This window comes from Lonchura striata, chromosome 3 (assembly GCF_050655825.1).
Source record: "Lonchura striata isolate lonStrDom1 chromosome 3, ASM5065582v1, whole genome shotgun sequence".
Lineage (NCBI taxonomy): Eukaryota > Metazoa > Chordata > Aves > Passeriformes > Estrildidae > Lonchura > Lonchura striata.
Window position 1 is genome coordinate 63086681 of NC_140705.1, and position 20746 is coordinate 63107426.

At 38.6% G+C, this 20746-nt stretch overlaps 1 protein-coding gene across 9 annotated transcripts in view; it reads right to left on the minus strand.

Moving 5' to 3' along the window:
• ARFGEF3 (ARFGEF family member 3) overlaps positions 1-20746 on the minus strand; it is an 85856-nt gene that overhangs the window by 7309 nt on the left and 57801 nt on the right. For all 9 annotated transcript variants that reach the window (XM_085575303.1, XM_077782140.2, XM_021553073.3 and 6 more), the window contains 14 exons: positions 19695-19828; positions 18046-18191; positions 17143-17322; positions 16640-16784; positions 15427-15549; positions 13282-13385; positions 11794-11938; positions 9244-9372; positions 8535-8711; positions 7865-7979; positions 6994-7096; positions 6447-6578; positions 4515-4645; positions 501-1731 (listed from right to left, as the gene is read on the minus strand). In XM_085575303.1, the coding sequence (XP_085431429.1) occupies positions 501-1731; positions 4515-4645; positions 6447-6578; positions 6994-7096; positions 7865-7979; positions 8535-8711; positions 9244-9372; positions 11794-11938; positions 13282-13385; positions 15427-15549; positions 16640-16784; positions 17143-17322; positions 18046-18191; positions 19695-19828 (2995 nt within the window). The remainder of the gene's footprint in view (positions 1-500; positions 1732-4514; positions 4646-6446; positions 6579-6993; positions 7097-7864; positions 7980-8534; positions 8712-9243; positions 9373-11793; positions 11939-13281; positions 13386-15426; positions 15550-16639; positions 16785-17142; positions 17323-18045; positions 18192-19694; positions 19829-20746) is intronic.

The window sequence follows — 20746 nt, forward strand, 5'->3', positions numbered from 1 at the left end:
GTGAACAAAATCTGTAAAGTTTGATGCTTTCACCAATTTGTTCACTTGGACACACAAACAGAAAGCTTCTGTTTAGCAAAAGAACCCATTATTTTTCTCTGGAATTAACAAAAAAACCCATTCTTAAGTACAAAAGCAACATGACATGCAACATGGCATTTTCAAAAGCCTTCAGTGGGCTGCAGCCCATAACAGTAAGCAATGAGTTTGCTGTAGGTTGTCAGTTTGCAGGATTAAGGGCAGCCTTAGCTCCAGTTATAGAAGCACTCTTGAAAGCTGAGCTAGTATATGCCTGATGACACTTCTCTGAAGACTGACTTTCTTTTAATAGGGCAGAACCAGGTTTTTATTAATTCCAGCTCCTAAAAATTCAGTCCTCATCATGAGGACTTCATTATATAATACAATATTCAACAAAAAGACTATAATAACGTAAAAAAATGTATAGGTATATTTTTATTTATTGCTATTATTATTAGCCTTCTACAAGAATATCCTACCTGTATCTGGGCTTCTGCATCCCTAATAGATATATTCAGGGAGCTGACTGTGGACCCTGAACGGGGTCTCTTCTCTTGTCTCAGGATCTCTGGACCAGCACTGAATGAATGCCTCATTTGACCTTGATCTAGAAGATGCTGTGGCCGCTGGAGCACAGGTGAGTCGGGCCCTCTTGAACCCAGGAGTTCCCCTTTCTTTTCCACTTTGACCTCTTTGGTGAAGGATGTCATGACCTGTTGCTGCTTTCTCTTCTTGTATTCTGTCATAAACTTGGAGATGGTTTTGTCAGTGGCTATGGTGTAGATTTTGTTGCCAGCACTTTCCCACCATTCTTTTTTCTTGGTTTGCTCTTTCTTTTCTGGTTTAGGACTCAGGGGTGGGGGTAGCAGCAATATTTCTCCACTCCCTCCTCGAGGTGTCAAGCTGTCTCCCAATTGGTCCCTGATTTGACTTCGGTCATCTTCTGATGGTGTGTCCTTTCCAGACAGCCCTCCGGTTGATGGGGTGGAGGTTTCTGAGTGAAAAGATGGTAAAATGAAGAAAGAGTCACCTTTGAAAACTGGAGGCTCCTCTACATTGTTCTCCAGGTCCAGATGCATTTGGATGTAGTTGTTGCACAGTTCCATGCAGAGCTTGTGAAGCCGTTTGATCAGCCACCCCCAGTCAGCATTGCTGACTGGCTGGACGCTCAAAGATGGGATTCGAGCCCTCCACTGCCTCTTCTCCTTCCCTCGTGGGGGACTGACCTGGGCAGTTTCTTCAAAAATGTCTTCATCTTCTGAAGAACACTGCTGTGATGAGTCCGTGCTCCTCTCATCATCTTCAAAGAGGATCTTTTTCACTTGCTCTGCAGTGATGTTCTCCTGGTTTGTCAGGATTGCGCAAATCAAGGCATGGAAGTAGATGTTGAAGCTCATTGCTGACTGGCGATACAAATTGGCAGCTCCACCAATGCCAGACACTTTTTTCAACAAACACTTCAGCCCAGGTCTGGTGTCAAACTCTCTGGCTGTTCTGTAGGAGTCCAGGAGTAAGTCAAAGATGACAGCCAGGTTTTGCATGGAGATGTACCTGAGAAAACCAGCCAACTTGTTTTCTGGTACTTGTATTGCCATTTTCTCCTCCAAGTTAGAAGGGCCTTTCACAAATTCTTCCAGCAAGATGTCATATAAATTCTGCAGCAGTACTTGGTGGGACAGCAAGCTCACCACTATTGTCCTAAAAGGAATACTTGGTAAACCAAGTATGAGAAGGAAAAAAATAATAGAATATTAAAATGGTGCATTGTGCTTGTACTAAGAATAAAAGCAGACTCAGGTATTTCAGCCTGCTACATCTGAGGAATTTATTAACACACAAATTATTCCTCCACCAACATGCCAGACAACCTTTATTTTTTCATGACAAACTGGGGCCAAAACTAGTTTACTACTCAGTTTCAATTTCCACTAATACCTGGAAGTACTTAATAAACCATGAAGAGGTATCCAACCAATAAAGAAACATGTACAGAAACATCAGCAGTGCAATGCAGCATGCAAAGAAGCTGAAGTCTGGCTGAAGGCACATTTCACTGCTTGCTCTTAAAGACTTCAGCTTGAGCACTGAGAGTCTAGCATGGACATATCTATTCCTAACCCTGTTCCTCACATAACGATACTGGGTGATTCTTAGCTGTGCTCCCATTAGAGAGATGCTAGGAGCTGTTTTACCCCTCACTGATTTTTGATTTGTACAGCGGACACAGGAATGGCAAATGCCTCTCACCAAAGTCTTCAGGTCTTTCACCAGTAAATAACACTGAAAGGCTGACACACAAGCAAGGCTTGGAAAAAAGTCAGGATTGTTATTTGGTGTCTCATGGATTTCAAATTATAAACTGTTAAACCTCATTTAAGGTCTTTTAGAAGGTCTTTATGTAAGATTACAGGGCAATGTTCTAAATGAAACTGATGGACATAATAATACTTGGTTTGATGTGATGGGTCAAGTTTTAGTTAGCACAGCTATCAAGTAAGGAAGAGATTTTTAGTTTGCTTGCAATACTGAAGTTTTAGGCCTGAGTCAAAGCAAATCTTCAAGTAACATGAGAAGTTCAGCTGCAGAGCTTCGACATTTTTTGTTGCAAAAATTATTCCACTTTCCTTAAACAACTTTCAAGTGTTTGGGAATACCAAGACAAAAAGCCAATTTTTTTTTTTTTTTTTTTTTGAGAAATCCTATCAAAACCCAATTTTGAGAATACAACATTTTAAAAAAAGTTCAGGCAAAACTGCTATTCAGTAACATTCCCTGTGTCACTCTGCCTACCATGACACAGCTAATACATCAGTAAAATTTAGTAGTCTTATTATTTGACAGTGATAAAATGTTAATGATTAGCACATACAGTTGAGCTCTTTATGGGGAAGTAGTTTTTTGCTGTAAAAATCATTAGAGGCTCTGACTCAAAAAAGCTCTTAAGAGCATGTATAAAGTCAAATGAGAGCTTGCAGTGATTTCAAGCAACTAATCCTGTTCCAAAAGCAGGGTCAGGAATGAAGGAGATCTGCTTTCCTTGTAATAGCCAAAAAAGCAATTTACAAGGACAGTGTAAAGTACTGCTCAATCCCAAAAGAAACTGGTAGAGAACTACAGGTGAAAACACAGTGCCAAAGCTGGCTAAGGATAATATTTTCTTATTCTGCCCAAAGTTTCAAACTGAAATATATAATTATTTTTCAGGAAGAAGAAAAGCTCCCTTACCCCAGCTTCCTGTGAAACGATGCAGCATTAGGGAAACAAAACCAAAAGGGAGAAGTGAAACCCTGCTAAGGTTAAAGTAAAACTTTGGAAAGGCCACATTTACTATCATGCATGATTGCCATATTACTGCACTGCTGTAGCAAATAATATGATAACAGTGGCACAGTCAACTTGTGAGCTGTGTTTTGGTGAAAAAATGAGCATTGCTGGGATAACACTTGGCTATGGGCATATACACCTTCAGCAGTTGGTTGGGCAAAGAGCAGTGTGAAAGCATTCAGAGTTTGCATTAATTGCAAGCTTTATTCATTTGTTTAAATAAAGCAAGACCCTTGCTACGCTTACAAATACAGCCCGTTAGATTGCATGGCCTTATATGCTATGAGAGGTGAATATTCCAGTCTTTTGCTTTGCATTCATAGTAACAAGAAGAATGACCTGCTAGCCTTTGGATGAAGTAGATCTATTCCCCTATAAAGGAATGGTTTAACCTGTGACCTCAAGCTTTCTTTGTCTCTGTGCAGGGCCCTGTTCTCTGGTAGTGAGGCAACAGAGCAGCTGCTCTGGGGAGAAAACTTCCATACAGCAGTGTAAGAACAGAGACATCTTGCACGGTCTTCCTGTCCATCCAAAGAAGGACCATCCCATTCTGGCTCCTTGTTGCAAGCAATAGTTTAAATGTGAATGGTATAAAGCCATGTTTGGTATCTTGTAAAAGACAATTTCATGCCATTACATACCTTGCAATACAAACACAAACCCTGAATGCAGAATTCTGGTTCTTGGCCCAAATGATGGTACAGCAGTTGTTTAAACAACCACATGCAAGCAAAAGGAAATATTCTTTCACAGGATCAGACTGTAGTGCAAATAGATGAGTTTCTCAGCTGGTAACATAACAGAAAGACTTCCACAAAAATAATGTGCCAAGCAAAAACAACATTCCCTAGCTCAATGTTGACAGTTTTGCATTTTTGGATGTCGTCTCTTCAGTTTATAAAGCCCCGGTTCAGCCATTACCTTTTTCTACCTTCTTAACCAAGTAATACTGAATTTAAAAGACCCTTAGTGAAGCAGACATTGCATTTGCTGGGTATCACTAAAACCGCAACAATGTCAGAAAACCTAATTTGGTCAGTGTATTCGTTTTTCCTGATGAGCCCTATGGAGAGGTACAATTTACCAGGCTCAGTTCACATCTCTTCCTGTTCAGCAATACTTTTATCTTGCTTTTCATGACACAGTGTCTTCCTTGGAAGATATTTTACCTTCTCTGGTTATGCCCATTTGGTTTCTTATCTGGTGGCAGGTCAATGATGAGCACACATGACTGGGCATGTTCAAACCCTTCCTTGTTGCTAGGAGTTTTTGGGGAGCACTGAGTCTCCAGCATGAATACCTAGAAAACAACAAGTTACATAAAGCAATCAGTTTAGCACTTGCAGTGGGTTTGGGGAGGGGAGGGGCTGGGAATAGAATTTCCTGCAGTGTGAAATATCTCATTTTGTATTATTTTACAGTGATAGAGAGAATACAAGGTATCCCCCCAGGCAGACCTTTACTGGAGTATGCTGCTTTGGTAAAACAGCAATGGGCTGCCTCCAGATGCCCTGGACAGATGTATTTTTCTTTGAACCTGTCTAAGGTGTAACACCAAATGCCAAATCAAGCTTTCTGCTGTCTGTATGCATCTATCTGAAAATACCATGTACACTGGAGACAAGGACCTATTTGCACAGTTAGCCAGTTGCATCTAGTAAGATTGGTTGTTGGAAGGATTATTTTCAGCCAACAGACACCTAATATGCAATCCTTTGGGGGTATGTTGTGATTTAATCACAAACAGCAACTAAATACCAAGCAGCCTCTGGCCAGTCTCCATCAGCTGTTCTGGCCATGCTCCCTCCCAGGCTTCTCATGTCCCTCCTTAGTGGCAGAGGATGGAAAACTGAATGGTCCTTGACCTAGTGTAAGCACTATTCAGAAACAACTAGAACATCAGTATGTTACCAACATTATTCTCATACAAAATTCAAACCACAGCACTGTACCAATTACTAGGAAGAAAATTAACTCCATCCCAACCAAAATCAGTTCAGTAGGAAAGAGGGAAACTCTCAATTGCTGTAGCTTCATAGTTGCAGCAAATCCTCACTGTGGAGGACTCAGGGAGTGCCACTGATAGGGACTACAAGGAAAGTGTTAATGTTACATTCCCTGCTTTCTTGAGTTCTGCATCTTTAAAACTGATTTGAAAACACATTTTCTATTCAAACAACCACTACCACATTATTTGTGATCACCAATCCTGGTCTGTGTGTCTCAGATTTTCAAGCAGCATCAGAGTATGATTTATCAAGTCAGAACATCTGCTGCCTGTTTTAACCTATCTGCTTTCCTATGCCGAAACTGTCATATGGTATTTACAATTTTATGGTTCCCTGCAGGTCATTAAGTTCAGTCTGCCATATTTCAAAGAACTTGTTTCATATAACCACTTTCATAGAATGAATAACCTTCATTGTAGTCAAAGGGACCCTAGGAAAGTTCCAAGTTTACTCTGCTGATTCTGATTAGGAAGTTAGTGAATCATTTGTTAAATGTCAGCATTATCCTCTAGTTCCCAGTAACCCTTTTTCTTCTTTGCAATCTATACCTAGGTATTTATAGAGAAAAATGCTTATATAGGTTAATCAAATCTTGTTTTCCTATTTTCATACCACCATCTCTGTTCTAGTGCAATTTTTGTCCTTTGAATTTATCATTCCTTAACAGAATATTCACAAATCTATGTGACATTCTTGATGAGGATTTACAGTGACATTACTATTTCCCTTTCTCTATCAGAAACATCTTCGGTGATGTATGCTATCCTGGCAATTTTAAAAATTACATTACACAGTAGGCTCATTGTCAATCCTCTTTAGATAACTATGTATTTTTTCCCACCCTAGGTATTTCAAATTCCTGTTTACAGGGCAACAGTTCTGAGGTTTTCTTTTTTTTTTTTTCCTAGTTTTTGAATTCAGAGTACTTAATTTTTCTGAATACTAATATAAGACAATTGATGTTAGCCTGGTGATGAGAAAGCCTTTTCCTGTAGGGCTTGTGAGGAAGATGGTGGAAAAAAATATATCTTCATAAAGAAAAGCTCCAAGTTTAAAAGGTTTTCTGACTTCCCCTGAAACATCTGCCAGTACCTGCTGTGCCATGGCTCTGATCCTCCAGTACTCAGCTTCAGCACTTGGCGAGAGGGAGGGGGCTGCCACCTTCACTTCACAGGCATCTCCACTAAAGCTTTCAGTACCACTGTGGAAATAGCCCAACAGGTTCTACAGAGAGACACAACGTCAGAATTTCACTGTGTGTTAAATAAATGTCTCTAGGCATGTCCTGCCTGTTTGTGTGAAATACAAGATTCAGTGACCTTTGCCATCAGCTGGTCACGTGCCATCTAGTAATTAATATACCCAAAGTTAAGGCAGCTTTTAATGGATGCTGGTCTGCAAAGACTTCACAGGAAATTTTGACCTATTGAACTCTTCTGATTTCATACTGGCAAGGAAATTTAAAATAAGTTTGAACTGAAAGCTACTAGTGTGGTCTGTATACAGTTAGAAAAATTTATTTCAATCTCCACTATTGATCCAACATGTTTAATTGTGAATTGAAAATCAACAACTTGTCAAAAGTTAGTGCATCTACTGTGTGATTACATTTTGACTGACAGCAAAATGGCAGTTTTACCTTTACTGGCTCCAGAGTGGCAGAGAATGCATCCTGCAAGGCACAACATGCAAGCCTCCACATCTCTTCAGTAAAAACAGGCCCTGCTGTCACCAACACATACCTGCAAGGACACAGGAAAATGTTACCAACGTTCAAGAAGGAACTACACCATTCTTACTCCTAAAGGGAGAAGGTTGAAAATCCCCATCTTTGGAAGTGTCCAAAGCCAAACTGGATGGGGTTTTGAGCAACTTGGTCTAGTGGAAAGTGTCTCTGCCCATGGCAGGGGAGTTGAAACTAAGTGATCTTTAAGGTCCCTTCCAACTCAAACCTTTCTATGAATATATGAAAACAGAACAAAAGGCTTACTCAGTAAGTAGCTAGCTAATGTTATCCAATCTCCTCAGTTGTTACCCTGACCTATTTTTGTAATTACACTATAGTTTTGACTTTTTTTTTTCCTTTGCTTTTCCTCTTTAAGTAGACATCTTGCCACAAGAACCACATATGTAATTGCATAAATGCAGTTCTTATTTTGATTATGACTATAATAGCCTCAAGACTGAGAAAGGTTCTAATTATCTCTAAAGACCTGTGAATGCCAGAAGACCCTTTTTCTTAAGGATCAATTATTGACTAACTATATATAAGTAACGTGCAAGTGGTTTTTTTTGAGACTCATACACATAGTAATGCCTAAAATCATAGGTTCTGAAGCACACTGAAAACAGCAAGAAAAGGTTAATAAGTCTAAAATCCATTATTCCACTAAAAAGACCTAAGACATATTGTAGACTTCTTCTGAGATGTTAACCAGTTATCAGTCCCCAAGTTCTTCAAAGACATAGACATATTTTTCAATGTGCTAAGAGTGAATAGATTGGGTTACCTGATACAGGAGCAGCCAACTCTGGAAATAATTTCTGTTGGTTCTGCTACACAGGCTACCAGTAACTTGAAAAGATCTTTCAACATAGAATTGATCATATTTTCATAACCAATATCTATAAGGAAAAACCACAGACTGGTTTTAACATCATTGCCTTTTCATTATAATTAAACATGGCAACATTACACTTACTGCTATTCAGAGAATTTGCAAAACCAAATGCTTTTTATGCTGCTATTGAAACATGCATTGCATCAAGCTGAAAGAAGAACAATCCTTTTTAAGTTAACAATATAAAATGTCTGGACTGAGGTGGTACAAGAAAAATTATCTTAGATCCTGTTTCTGATATTCTAGTTCCTTATGATCAAAGTCTTTGAATCTTCTTTTGGGAATATATTGAAGATTATGATCTTTTAATTTTGAAGATAGCCCTGCTCTGAGAAACATTCTGGTCTAAATAATTTCTATAAGCGTCTTACAATTTTTTCTTCATACAATTTTTTCCCCATAATTCTAAACCCTATAAAGAAAAAGTCCCAATCAGAAATTTTTAACTCTCCTCCTATTTTATGCTTCAGCAACCAAAAAAGCAATGAGACCACCTCCTCAAGTAGCTGTTCAGCAACATGTCACTGATGACAGTAGATATGACACTACAATGACATACCTGAGTGTATGAAATTCTGAATGTGCTCCACCACAAGTTCACTGGAAAGGCCAATGGCATGCTTGAAATTAGAAGATGCCGCATCCCAGTAAGAGTGGTCACCATGGCTGCGATGGAGCCAAAGAGACATCGTGGGAAGAAGAAGATGTACAACTGCATAAATGCCAAATCCTGGTCCTTAAAATAAAGACAATAATGGTTGTATGTACTTGCTTACAAAGCCTACATGCTCAGTAAATTTGCTAACTTGTTCCAAGCTGAAGCTTGAGGTAATGCTGAAGCCAAAAGGTTCTGAAACTTTTTTGTGGGATGAGAGTGATAAAATTTTGATGTAGTTATGAGGTACATTTAGCCAAGTGTTTACCTGCAGTGTTTCCCAGCAGATTTGCAGGATTATGTAATTTTCTCTTCCATTTGCTAGACACGAAACAAACATTTTCTGTGGCTAGGACACCAATAGAGTACCACACTCTTTACTGTGCAATGAATTTAAACATATGTTCAATATAAGGCTCTTACAAGATGCCTTTTGTCAACAGAATGATAGACTAACTGGAACAACTTATCAGCTCTAAGAAAATCCCTTTGTAGCAGAGAATGTGTCTGTGCAGCTTTAACACAAGTAACATACTTTAGAGAAATGGCTTAGGAGTCTAAAAAGTTTGGTTAGGACTCCACTAGCTCACATTTTATTGAGCCCTTTCATTACCAGGTGTCTTGGCAACGTCCCTTAGCAACTCAAAGAGCAGATCCAAAGTAGGAGGCTGGTGCTGACGGGGACAGTTGGATATGGCAGTTGTTAATTCTTCCAGCAGAATAATCCAGACATTGATAAGGCCTACAAGTAAAGAAAGAAAGATTAAAAACCATGAGCAAGATACTGCTTGACACAGGTGAAACTTGCCCTCAGAAATGATGGAAATTAATAAATTAAGCAACTTAAAGATTATGGTTCTTGCATGTTTACTGTTGCCATGTAATGGTTGTGGACAATAGTAATTTTTGAAATTATGGTTTCCTTTTCCCTCCCTTTATCAAGTTTGTGTTTTGTCCCATCCTTTGTCATCAATACACACCTTGTTCTGGTCACACTTTACTATTCCTATTAGCTCAGTCTCTTTAACCTTGTGTAAAGCATCCCACAAAAATACATAAATAAAACCTCATCTCATTACCATTGCAAATGCTGCCCAGAATAGATTGTACTCCCTTAGGTTATGCCTTAAAGTAAGGCAAGGCTCCTGAGAAGATTAGCCATAATTTAACTGGCTCTATTTGGTACTCAGTACTCAGGACTGAACAATAAAAATGTCTCATGAGGTATGATCAGGGTGCCTCACACATCATCTTTAGATGTTGAAGAGGTCACAGAGCTGGTCAACTGCCAGAACAGCAGATATAACACAGGTGAGTTCTTGTCTACACTGGCAAACAGGTATCCCCTAAAAGATTACAGGATACAAGGAGTATTCAGTACTATTTTGAAGATGGTTAGGAATTGCCACCCTTTAATTTTTCACAGATCCTTTAAGTATTTGCTAGCTCCCCATGATAACATGAACAACTAGAAGGATCTTGCATATTACACTCTTAAGTTTCTGTTCCCTTCCAGTGGCAGCTTCCAGTGGTCTGATTCAAAGCAGAGGCTTCAATGACTTGGGTCTCCTACATCCTATGTGAATATCTGAGAATCCCCTGAGGGAGAAAAACCAAACCAAACCCAGCACAGAAAGAAGTAAAAGGTTGTTTTGTGAAAAACTAGGACTTGTGACTTTCTGGTTTCAAAGAGCAGCTTTTCTCTCCTTTATCCAGGGTAGCAGGAACAGGACAATCCATGTGGTGGAAGAGTCTAGATAAAAGTAGGTACCAAGAGCCAGTCTGGTGAGGCACATGAATGAAATGCATTGGAGTCAGCCTGCTTTTTGCCAGGTTGCAGCTGACTCTTCACAGAGGCAGCCTGGCTGGAACACCTCAGTAGTCCACATATTCAGAAGTGACTGTGAAGCAAGGGATTAAGTAGCTAGTAAGACAAAGGCCATATATTTTGATTAAGGGCTTAACAAGGGGATTAGGAAAAAAGTAATTATTACCAGATGGGGAAAATTGAAGCAAAGACAATATATCATGTATTTGACTTAGCTGTATTCTTAGAAATGACAGGGAATACATGAAGTATTGTAAAACGGTAGGAACCATAAATACACCTGGCTTCTAGGAATGATTGGGCCCAGGAGAGGGAGTTTGGACCATGACCAAGGGGTCAAGAAGTTTTGGCAACCAGATAAAGGTGAAGAGTTTACCACGAGGAAGATCTCATACTTCATCTTCAGAAGCCTGCTGACCCAATTAAAGAAGATGACTGTGCAGTCATAATGAACATTCAGCTCATTGAAATACAAAGCATGAGGAGCAGGTGATGCATATGCAGAGGTCGGATGTCTTTATGAATATGTAGAGCTTTTGTAGATATATGGAGAAGCTAGAGTTTTGGAAATTTGCATGTCTTTAGAGGACATGTCCAGTGTGCTGAATAAACATGCCACTTTTCAACTTTAATTAGTTGAAGAATCAACTGTACTGCTGTGAAGGTGTCCTGAGCCCCGAAGCCATAAGGCTGCATTCCTCCACTGCTTGGCTCTGTACGTTCTAGTTCATCCAACACCTGATTAATCCACAGCCCATAAAAACCATACAAACAATCAGGAGACAAATGCTCCTTGTTTTTTCTGGAGGTCACGCTGCTTTTTACGGACTTCAGAAATTCACTGTTTATTTCAACAGACCACAGGGACTAAGTTTGGAAACATTTAAACAATTATTCTTTATCTTTCTAGACTGTAACTCAATAGTGGTATTTTTTTCTGTTAAATGCATGTCTGCCAATACCAACTTTAAAAGATTTTCACTCCTTTACTTCAGCTGGGGTCTAGAAAGTAGTTTTGTGTTAGCTTTCAGAAATACACAATGGTTGTATTATGAATATCAGGATAATCAAAATAATTGTTAATCAAAATATTGTTATCTTGCTCTAAGAAAGGGGCTGCATTTTTCTTATATATGAATTGTATCTTTTACATAAAGAAGGTGACAGGACCTGAACTTCCAAGCTCTGTGCACATGTGGGTCTGTGTAGACAACAAGGAAACAATAAACTATGAAGTTTTCCCTCCTTTTTGCTTTCAGCAGTTGGCAAAATTTGCAGCAACACATAAAAGAAGCAATTGATTAGTTCTGCCCTTAATACTTCTAATGCACTTACCAGTGTCATCATCAAAGTCAGAAAGAATGCACTCAATCCCATCCTCACTGCTGGCTGACTGTTCCTGTGCTCTTCGGGGCAAGTTAACCAGCCGGCCACTGAGGAAGATGGGTTTCAAGGGCATTTTATAGATTTTGGCTAACAACTTGGAAGGGTAGAGAAGAGGAGAGAGAAAAGAAAAGAGAAGATAAATATCCGTAGGAGCAATTACGTCCAACACAGGTACATAAAATAAAATAAAAGGTATGCAAACACAACTAGAGGCCAGAAGTCTTCAGTTCACTGACAAGTAAAGAGTTGTGGGTAAAGAGAGGGAGAGCAGCAATTTAAATAATACATTTCTAAGATGGGAGTGTGCTCTCTTCTCATATGTGAAAGGCAAATGTTATAACTCACTGATTGCATCTATGACCTACAAAGCTCCATTAACTGTACTATTGCAGGGATGCTACCAGCATTTAATTAGGTCTTTACAAGTAAATAATGTTCTTGCAATATACAGACAAGATTTTTTTTTAGCCATTCCTGTTCTACTTTTACTGGCAAGTTAATATGTATAAAAAGATATAAATGCCTGCTTCTTTTAAAAAGGACAAATAATTTCTCCACTGTGAAATGGAGTTTGTAAGGATGAGGAACAGCAATGTGGTACAAATAGTATATGGACAGAACATACATTAGATATATACACAGATATTTACTGATTATTTTAGTTGAACAAGATAGCAAGTTGAGTTTGGTATGCCTGCTGTTTATTATTCTGAATTGCTTTATTCTTCCTTTCTTTTCTCAGCCTGCATGCTGAATCCACCCATTATCTCTGAATTTAGATATTAAGTACTTTCAGTAATAATAGTATCTATTATTATGGTTTTGTATTGTACCCAAAAAAACATGGCCTGGGTCCAACAAAAAGTCCTGCAGGTACTACAGAAATATAAATAACATTATAAAATCAGACAAAAATTGTCCAGGTAACCCTGGATAATAATATATGCTGTGTGCAAGGAGATTACAGGAAACATGCCAGCATTCTAATTATTAGAGATTTGACCCGAGCTTCGGAATAAGCTGCTTCTGTGTTTCAGAGGGTGCAACCTATTGTTTTTAAAAGAAAAGAATTCTCAACTTCTTGGTGGTTTTTTTTTTTTTTGTTTGTTTTTTTTTTTTTTGTCTTTCATTCACAACACTGTTTATGGTAACTAAGAATGAATTTAATTTTGAGTTATGTTACTATGAGATTTTGAACATTCACATTTTCTCACTTGCTCCCTGGGTCTAAGTGTTTTTATCTCCTTGGTTTTCCCACTGCTAACTGGCCTGAAAGGTATGGTATTCCCTCAGATCACCACTGTCCATTTGGCAGTGCAGGGTATCACTGTCAGCATCACCACAGACTCTGTTGGGTTCATGCAACTGATGCAAAGCCTGCAGGTTAGAATTATTTCCCAGGTCAGGTCAGTGGCTGTATAAGATTGTTCCTCATACCTGAGAACATCTCCTGAGGTAATCAAGTGCAGGAAGGCACAAGTCTGTAGATGCAGATCCTGATCCTGGCACACAGTCACCCATCTCCTTACAATCTACTTCCCCTGGGGACAGGAAAGGTAGCATTGGGAAGGACAGAATAAAATAAATAAATAGAGTATTAATTTTCTTTTCTCAGTCAGTTACACCCTAATGTTTGAACAGAATCCAAAATTGTTTGATCTTCTTAGATGACAGACAGGTAACCCCCACACAAACAATACAGTAATACTGGTCAGAGTTTGTACACAAATTTTTATATTAATAAATGCTTTAATAAACATATGCCTATTTCATATCTCTTTAGTAGAGTCTTTGGGAGTTCTAATAATCACATATTGTATTATCTGCCATATTGACTCTATTCCACTTTCTTCCATGGGTATAGGAATTACTTACTTATATTCAGCATTTGCTCAATTACTGTAGTATTTTTTTCTATTCATTTGCACCCCACTGCCCCAGAAAATTTTCTACTACAAGTTCTTCCTATTAGTTTATTTACTGCTTAAATCCATGATTTTATATTTTGTATACTACACTTCCTTCTGCTGTCTAATGCAGGCATCAAGGTCTCACAGTTTCAACTGTATGACACATATCGTCAGGTTCCAGGGCCTGTCTATTGCTGGTATTCCCAACTTCCATTGGCACCTGCTTCTTTCAGGCCAGCTTCACTAAGGGAATAATAAGCAGAGCAGTTCCAAGGCATCCTGCTGCAGAGCTCCTCTCTGGATAATTCCATTCACTCCATCATTTTCCCTGTCTGCCAGTCTGCCTGTCTCATCTCAGCTAAAGTTCTGTCCACCTGAGAATACTTGGCTCAAAACCATTTTTCCAGTTTAGCCAAATATTTCCCATTCAGTGCCAAATCTGAAGCATGACTAAATGCCTACCAACATTAACATTTTCTTGTCTTAAAAAGTTACTCCTCTCAAAAAGAGCACAAGATAAATATTAAATTATTTTATTAGATCCTACTTTGTTCTTCTTTCACTATATTTATTTGATTTTTCTAGGCTCTTAACTATTAACTAGCATAATGTATTTTAACCTTCTGTCTACTACTACAGCCAAGTCAGCCAGTAACGTTTGAATCCTTAAGTTTTACAATAAAATGCACATAGTATGGCATTGTATTTGCTGATGTTTCCCATAGTCCTATTACCTTTAATATAAAAAAAGACCTTGCTTTTTGATATGTGACCACAGTGGGGTCAAAATTATCTAATGAAAGCAAGAAATGTAAAGAAATATAAGACAGACTTTTAAGGTCTCCAGAAGAAACATGAGTTCCCTCCATTGGTACTGGAAATGCAAGTTTATTTCTCTTTTGTATTAATAACTACAATTACATCACAAGGTGAATTCTTCCCCCATTGAAATTAATGGTGAAATAGCTCAATAAGACAAGAGCAACATTGAAGAGTAGATCTGCTGCAGCTAGGTGCTTCATTTAAATCAAAAGGAGCTGCTTACAGACCTAGACACCTTGTAAATAGATATTCATATATAAACCAAAAGCCCCATTTTATCACTACTTAAGAGTTCTATAATTTACATCCACAAAAAAACCCCAGCATTGTCACAGTTCAGTGAAAAGTGTCAAATTCTAGTGACCAAGGCAAGCCATGGATCACCAGCATGGGGGTAGAATGAGCCAGCACCATATGCCTTTGTCCCAAAGGCTGGTGAAGCATGACAATTACTCTGCAGGGTCACCCTGACATGCTATGCCTGGTCTCTGCTGCCCACAGTGTAAAACAGGCCCTGCTCTGTTGCAAACAATCCATGCAGCCTCTGCACAATCCCAGGCCATTTCTGCAATATTCTAGGTTTGGATGGCTTTTTCTTTAATTATTTCCTGGTGTAACTAAGATCAAATTATGAAGCAGACAATAGAGATATGCATCTTTGCTGCTATATAAACTTAAAGAACTGATAGTATTAAAAATGTTACAGAAATAATCCCTCAGTCTTGATTTATTTCTTAAAGCATTCTGGACTCAACATCTTCAATGCCCCTCTCTTGCCTACCATGCTATGTATTACATAATTGAATTATCTTCTTCTGTGGGATATCATGATTAATAGGAAAATATTTACCCAGTCCTTTGACAAACTTCATAAGGCACATAATATAACTGGTTGCAGCATTGGCAAAGACCTGGATGTTGTCTGTGTTTAGAAATGCTTCAAAGACATCAAACACTGGAGCCTGGCGTTTCCCTGTGGAGATAACAAGATGAGAACTCTTCCTCACACCCTCTTAAAAATAATTTTCCAACCATTTTTCAACAATTTAACTGAACCTGTAGAATCTTTTCTATTCTGGGCAGAGACAGAAATAGTCTTAAAAGTAAAACCTTCTCTTGTTCCTGGAGCAACTTGTGTAGTCTTTCATAGGAAGTGATAGACTCCCTCCTTTGCCCAGTCTATGATAAATACCAGTTTAAATGCTTGCCTAAATGGTAAGAGCAGGTTTCAGCTCTTGAACTTAGCAGTGAATACTTCTGTTTGGTGGAGGTTTCTGGTTTAATTTTTGATAACTGCCAAGATTACATCAATCATGCAGAAAACTATTCAGACTATAGAGTAACAAAATAGCCTTGATTTTCCAAAATAGATTATTGTGTTCAAAAGCTGTGTACACCAGCATTCAGCCATCAACCATAACAGAACTCAATAAGAAGGTTTAGGAGGAAAACCACGACACTTTCACGTGACTTGTCACATTTAAACATACCTTCTAATGGGACAAAAGAAAAGAAAAAATGGATTTTCCTGTATTAACACATTTCCATACAAGGAAACATCTCTGGGAAGCATGCACATTCTTAGAGAAATGTGGTCTGTAATAGCACTAGGAATCTTAAAGTCTTGTGATCAGATGCCTGGACAAGCACTTGCCTAGATTATCACATTAAGTTACCGTGAAGTATAAGAGCATTATGTTTCATACAATAGGGAAGACAGTTCACAAGAGATATGCTGCTTGGATACAGTCCTTTCTCCAGTAAGACAGTGACAAATGCTCAGCCAAGCTCAATACCCTTGCACTACTGTCCTGCTGAGAATTATTCAAGTAGGTTTGACGCCTTTCTTTCTCATTCAAATAATTTGTTAGAATGTAGAGGACAAAGGGTCAGAACAATATGTCTTCTTTCCTTCCTACCCCAACTATTAAGTCAGATACTTTGGTAGAGTTCTGGAGTGTTGTAGTGCCACTGTTCAGTTTGGACATTTAAATATATTGAGTTAGTTACAGTGTCCCCCAGGGAGTCAAAAGCATATTTGAAACAGTGCGGGAAGTCCTTACCCATAGAGTATTCTCCTACAAGGTACTCTTTGACCTCTGACTTGCTGCTGCTATGCACTGTTTCCAGGGCACTGAACAGGGGTCTCCATCCCGACTGGATCTGGGTAGAACACATTTCCACCAACTCTCCTATAGAGGTGATCACCTGCAGCCAGTGTAGGAGGGGTTAAAAGAAAAAGAACCAAAAAGCAGAACTGATATACAGATGGATCTTCAGAAGGAATGGGAATGTTTTTAAACACATTCCTAGACCTTGCTATGACAATCTAGTTTAGATAGTAGAAAATCTTTATTTAATTGCTTTAAGGCCAGGTCTACTGTCTCTGTGCTCTGCCACAATGCTGGACTTGGTAGGCAGAGCACTCCCAATTCCTTGAAGATGATTAAGGGGCAGCATTCAAAGAGAATTTGGGAAACACCTTCAGGTGGACTAAGTGCACTCTGGAAACCATTCTTATGGGCACAGAGACCAGATACAGACACACTGATCAGAGCTAACTTGCCTGGTCTTGGACATCCTCATCACACAGCTCCAGCTGCATGATGCGCTCGAAGGGGCGGAAAAGTGCCTCATTGAAGTGAAAGTGAGAAGGCTCGTTCCAGTCCATCAGCACTTCTGTAAGGATGTCATGGATGAAGGAGACAGCCTTCTGAGACACATGTCTCTCCTTGTGACAGGCAGCCTGCAGGGAAAGGAGAAGTTTTAAACTGTGTCCAAGCAAAAAATTCGCTTTTAGTCAGACACTTTCAAGGGAGGTAAGCACTACATGATATTGAACCTTCAAAACAGCTTCACCACTGATGTGACCAGGGACCCCACAGTAATGAAAATAGGAAACTACTGCCCTAGAAACAGATGACTTAGACTCTGAGCTGCCTAGAGGTCCACAGATGTATGAAAGTTGGCTGACCATTAAAAACACATATAAATATAAAAAAAAAAAGAAATGCTAAAATCCACAGATCTGAACTTGTGTGAAATGTTGTCTTTTGTTTGGACCATGTGACCATTTTTCCTTTCTAAAGACAGCAGCTGAGCTGGCTTTATATGGGAAAAGAAAACCGGCATCCCTTTATAGGAAGAATTCCAAGGATGCAGGCATTGACATTAGAATACAGGCAGATGGAGAAGTAACTTAGAGCCACTTGGAGTGGTTTTATTTTTTCACAGGCACAATTTGCATCATATTGCAGAAGTCCAACACCCTGTCCCTGCCCAATTCAGTCACTTACAAGCACACTCCCTGGTGGCAGTATTGCAAATATGTGTATTCAGTGTATTCAACACAGAGCAGATTTGACAATGTTGAAGGTTGCTATACATTTTAAGAGCTATCAAGCCTTCTCCATCTCTCTCAGCTTTGTTGCTTTCTGCACACATTCCCAGTTTTGTCCCCCCTTCCTACCTCTACAAGGTGAGGAGCCACCAGGCTCCAGCAGCGTATGAGGTGGAGCAATGGGCGGGATTTACTCCTTACAATTCTGAGCATGGCATCCCCAAGGCGGAATAAGTGAAGAGCACTTCTCCTGTCCTGTGTAGATTTTACTTCACCTACGAGAAAGTATAAGAATAAATGGAAGCTAAGCATCAGCTGCTCCTCCATTCCTAAATGTCTGAACTGGAATTAGAAATTATTGATTAAGTTACTTATTATTGACAAGCTTTAGTGGGGGTGAGAAAAAGAAAGAAAAAACCAAAACCAATATGAAACACAGCCTATGCCTGTGAAGGTAAAAGGACAGGAGATGGACCCAAGTTTAAAGGTTACTAAATATACTTTAAGTAATCACTTTCTTTGCAAACATATGAAAGATAAAGGCTTGGAAAAGCCACGCAGAAAAGTTAAGCAAGGAATTAACTGATATTAAAACCCAAAATGGTAGTTATGAAAGGTTTTGGTGACATCTACAGGAAAGATTATAAACTGCAAATTATTTAGCTTGGGTATTTAACTTTGTATCTCTTATTAAGCAAAGGATTCAAAGAACAGAATGTGAGAAAATGCTTTTCTGTTCCCCAGTCACTAACACTTGTTATTTCCTGTTGAAAGCGATTAATCTTCCATTGCTCTTACAACATTTGGAAAGACATTTCATCCTCTCATTTCAAATACACTGGTGCTTTTATCTCTAACAAAAGATGTAATCAGGGGACATACCACTTTTAAAATAAAACCCAGAATAATTACTATATTTATATTTATATTTATATTTATATTTATATTTATATTTATTCATAAAAATAATAATTCCTCTATTTTAATTTTAATTTCAGTATTAAAATGACAGTTGATTGACCACTACATAACATGAAAAGATGAAATATATTTATTAAAACTAGAGAAATGAATGTTGAGGTTTGGAGACAAGCAAGACCAAAAAAAACAAAATCTTGAAGTGTCATACTGAGAAAATGACAAGTAGCACTTCAGGGAGAGAGGAAACCAATTAAATTGGAGACAGATAAAAACGGTGTTTGCCACAGTACAGAACAAAATCTCCATGACTAATGTAGCTTCTACAGGCACAGTATAAATTTATGTGAAGTTATCTCACCTCATGTCCAATTCTTCTGCTCTGTCTGAGACAGTGATGGAAACAACTATTTATGGGTGTTGTACTTCGAGGTACATACTCTACTCTTGGGGAAAATCAAGCAGGACAAATCCCACTGCTTTAACATTCTTCATCTGTCTGCTCTGTTCTCTATTGCCCGTTTCCTGAACACTTCTGAGGTTATCCTACTGTCAAGTATCAAACCTAAAACCACTGTCTTAAGTCTAGATTGACCCAAGCTCCCATACTGGCCTGGGTTCAAAAATAGAACTGTGATTATATATTGGCACACCATTAACACCCTGAGAAGTCCAAAAATCTGATGTTTTTCATCCTGTGATGTTTTTCAAAGCAGGTGTGGATGTGGTCCCTGTCCAAATAAAGTGCTCAATCTTTTCTAAAGACAAAAAATTCTTCCCACAATCCTAATAATAAAGATTAGTCCTGTAAGCAGTACAATTGCATATAAAACACTGTACAGGATCTTCAAGTGATTTACCTGGCATTGCTAGAGAGTAATCAACTGTATCTGTAACTGAATGGAAAAGCTGGGCCTGAGAAGCCTTCTTGAGCTGGTAAAGGAAGCCTGCCAATGCCGTCAGGTTTAACTTGTCAGCAGCATCTTCAAAAAGCCTGTATGTAAAGAAGAGAATCTAACTGAAAAATTCATGAGATGCAGACATAAATGTGTATGTAAAAGGAAAACTCCTGTCTGTTTGTAGCTTCTATATGCTGGCTTTAGTGACACATTGATTATTGAGGGCTTTTTCATTTATACAGTGCAGCAGCAATACTTTGATCTAGAAGCTTTATTAATTGGAGAGTGGAAAGCAGGATGCTATAGGATCAACCAGAACCCTTTCAAGATTCAACTACAGTGCTATAACAGAAAGTCACTTTTTCAAGTTAATTTAATGCTATGAGCCGTTCATGAACCAGTAACCAAAAAAAACCAGTTGAAACATGTCCAGTCCTCACAACACATATCATCATAGCTTCTCTGACTTTAGGGTTACACCAGTTTGATCCATCTGAAGTTACCAACCCTAACTTCAAAAATAAATTAATTAAAATCTTAAACCTAAGGTTACTGTACCTGAATTGCTAGTTTGGAATATTTTGCAGGTTTTGGCCGGGGTAGAGTTAATTTTTTTAACACTGGCTAGTATGGGGCTATGTTTTTGTTAATACTGAAAAATACAACCAAGAGTTATTTTCAGCTGCAATGGGCTCCTAGGATTTAACAGTTAAAATCTGTACACATAAAACAATAAGTGTGGTTACACTGGAGAGAAGCTCCACAGAGCTTACAATGAAATGTCATACGGTGCAGCCAGAAATTGACAAAAATATGATTTTCTGTCATTGCTTTTCATGAAAAACTTTCTATAGTCCTCAGAAACAAGGGATTAAATCCTAATAAACATTTGCACTTGAGCAAAGCGTAGAAATGAAACCAGCATCATTAAAATTACAGTATTGCTAGTCTCTAGTCCTTACAACCAAGCTGTATTGTAAATATCCTAAATAAAAGGTATTTTTTTGCCCAGA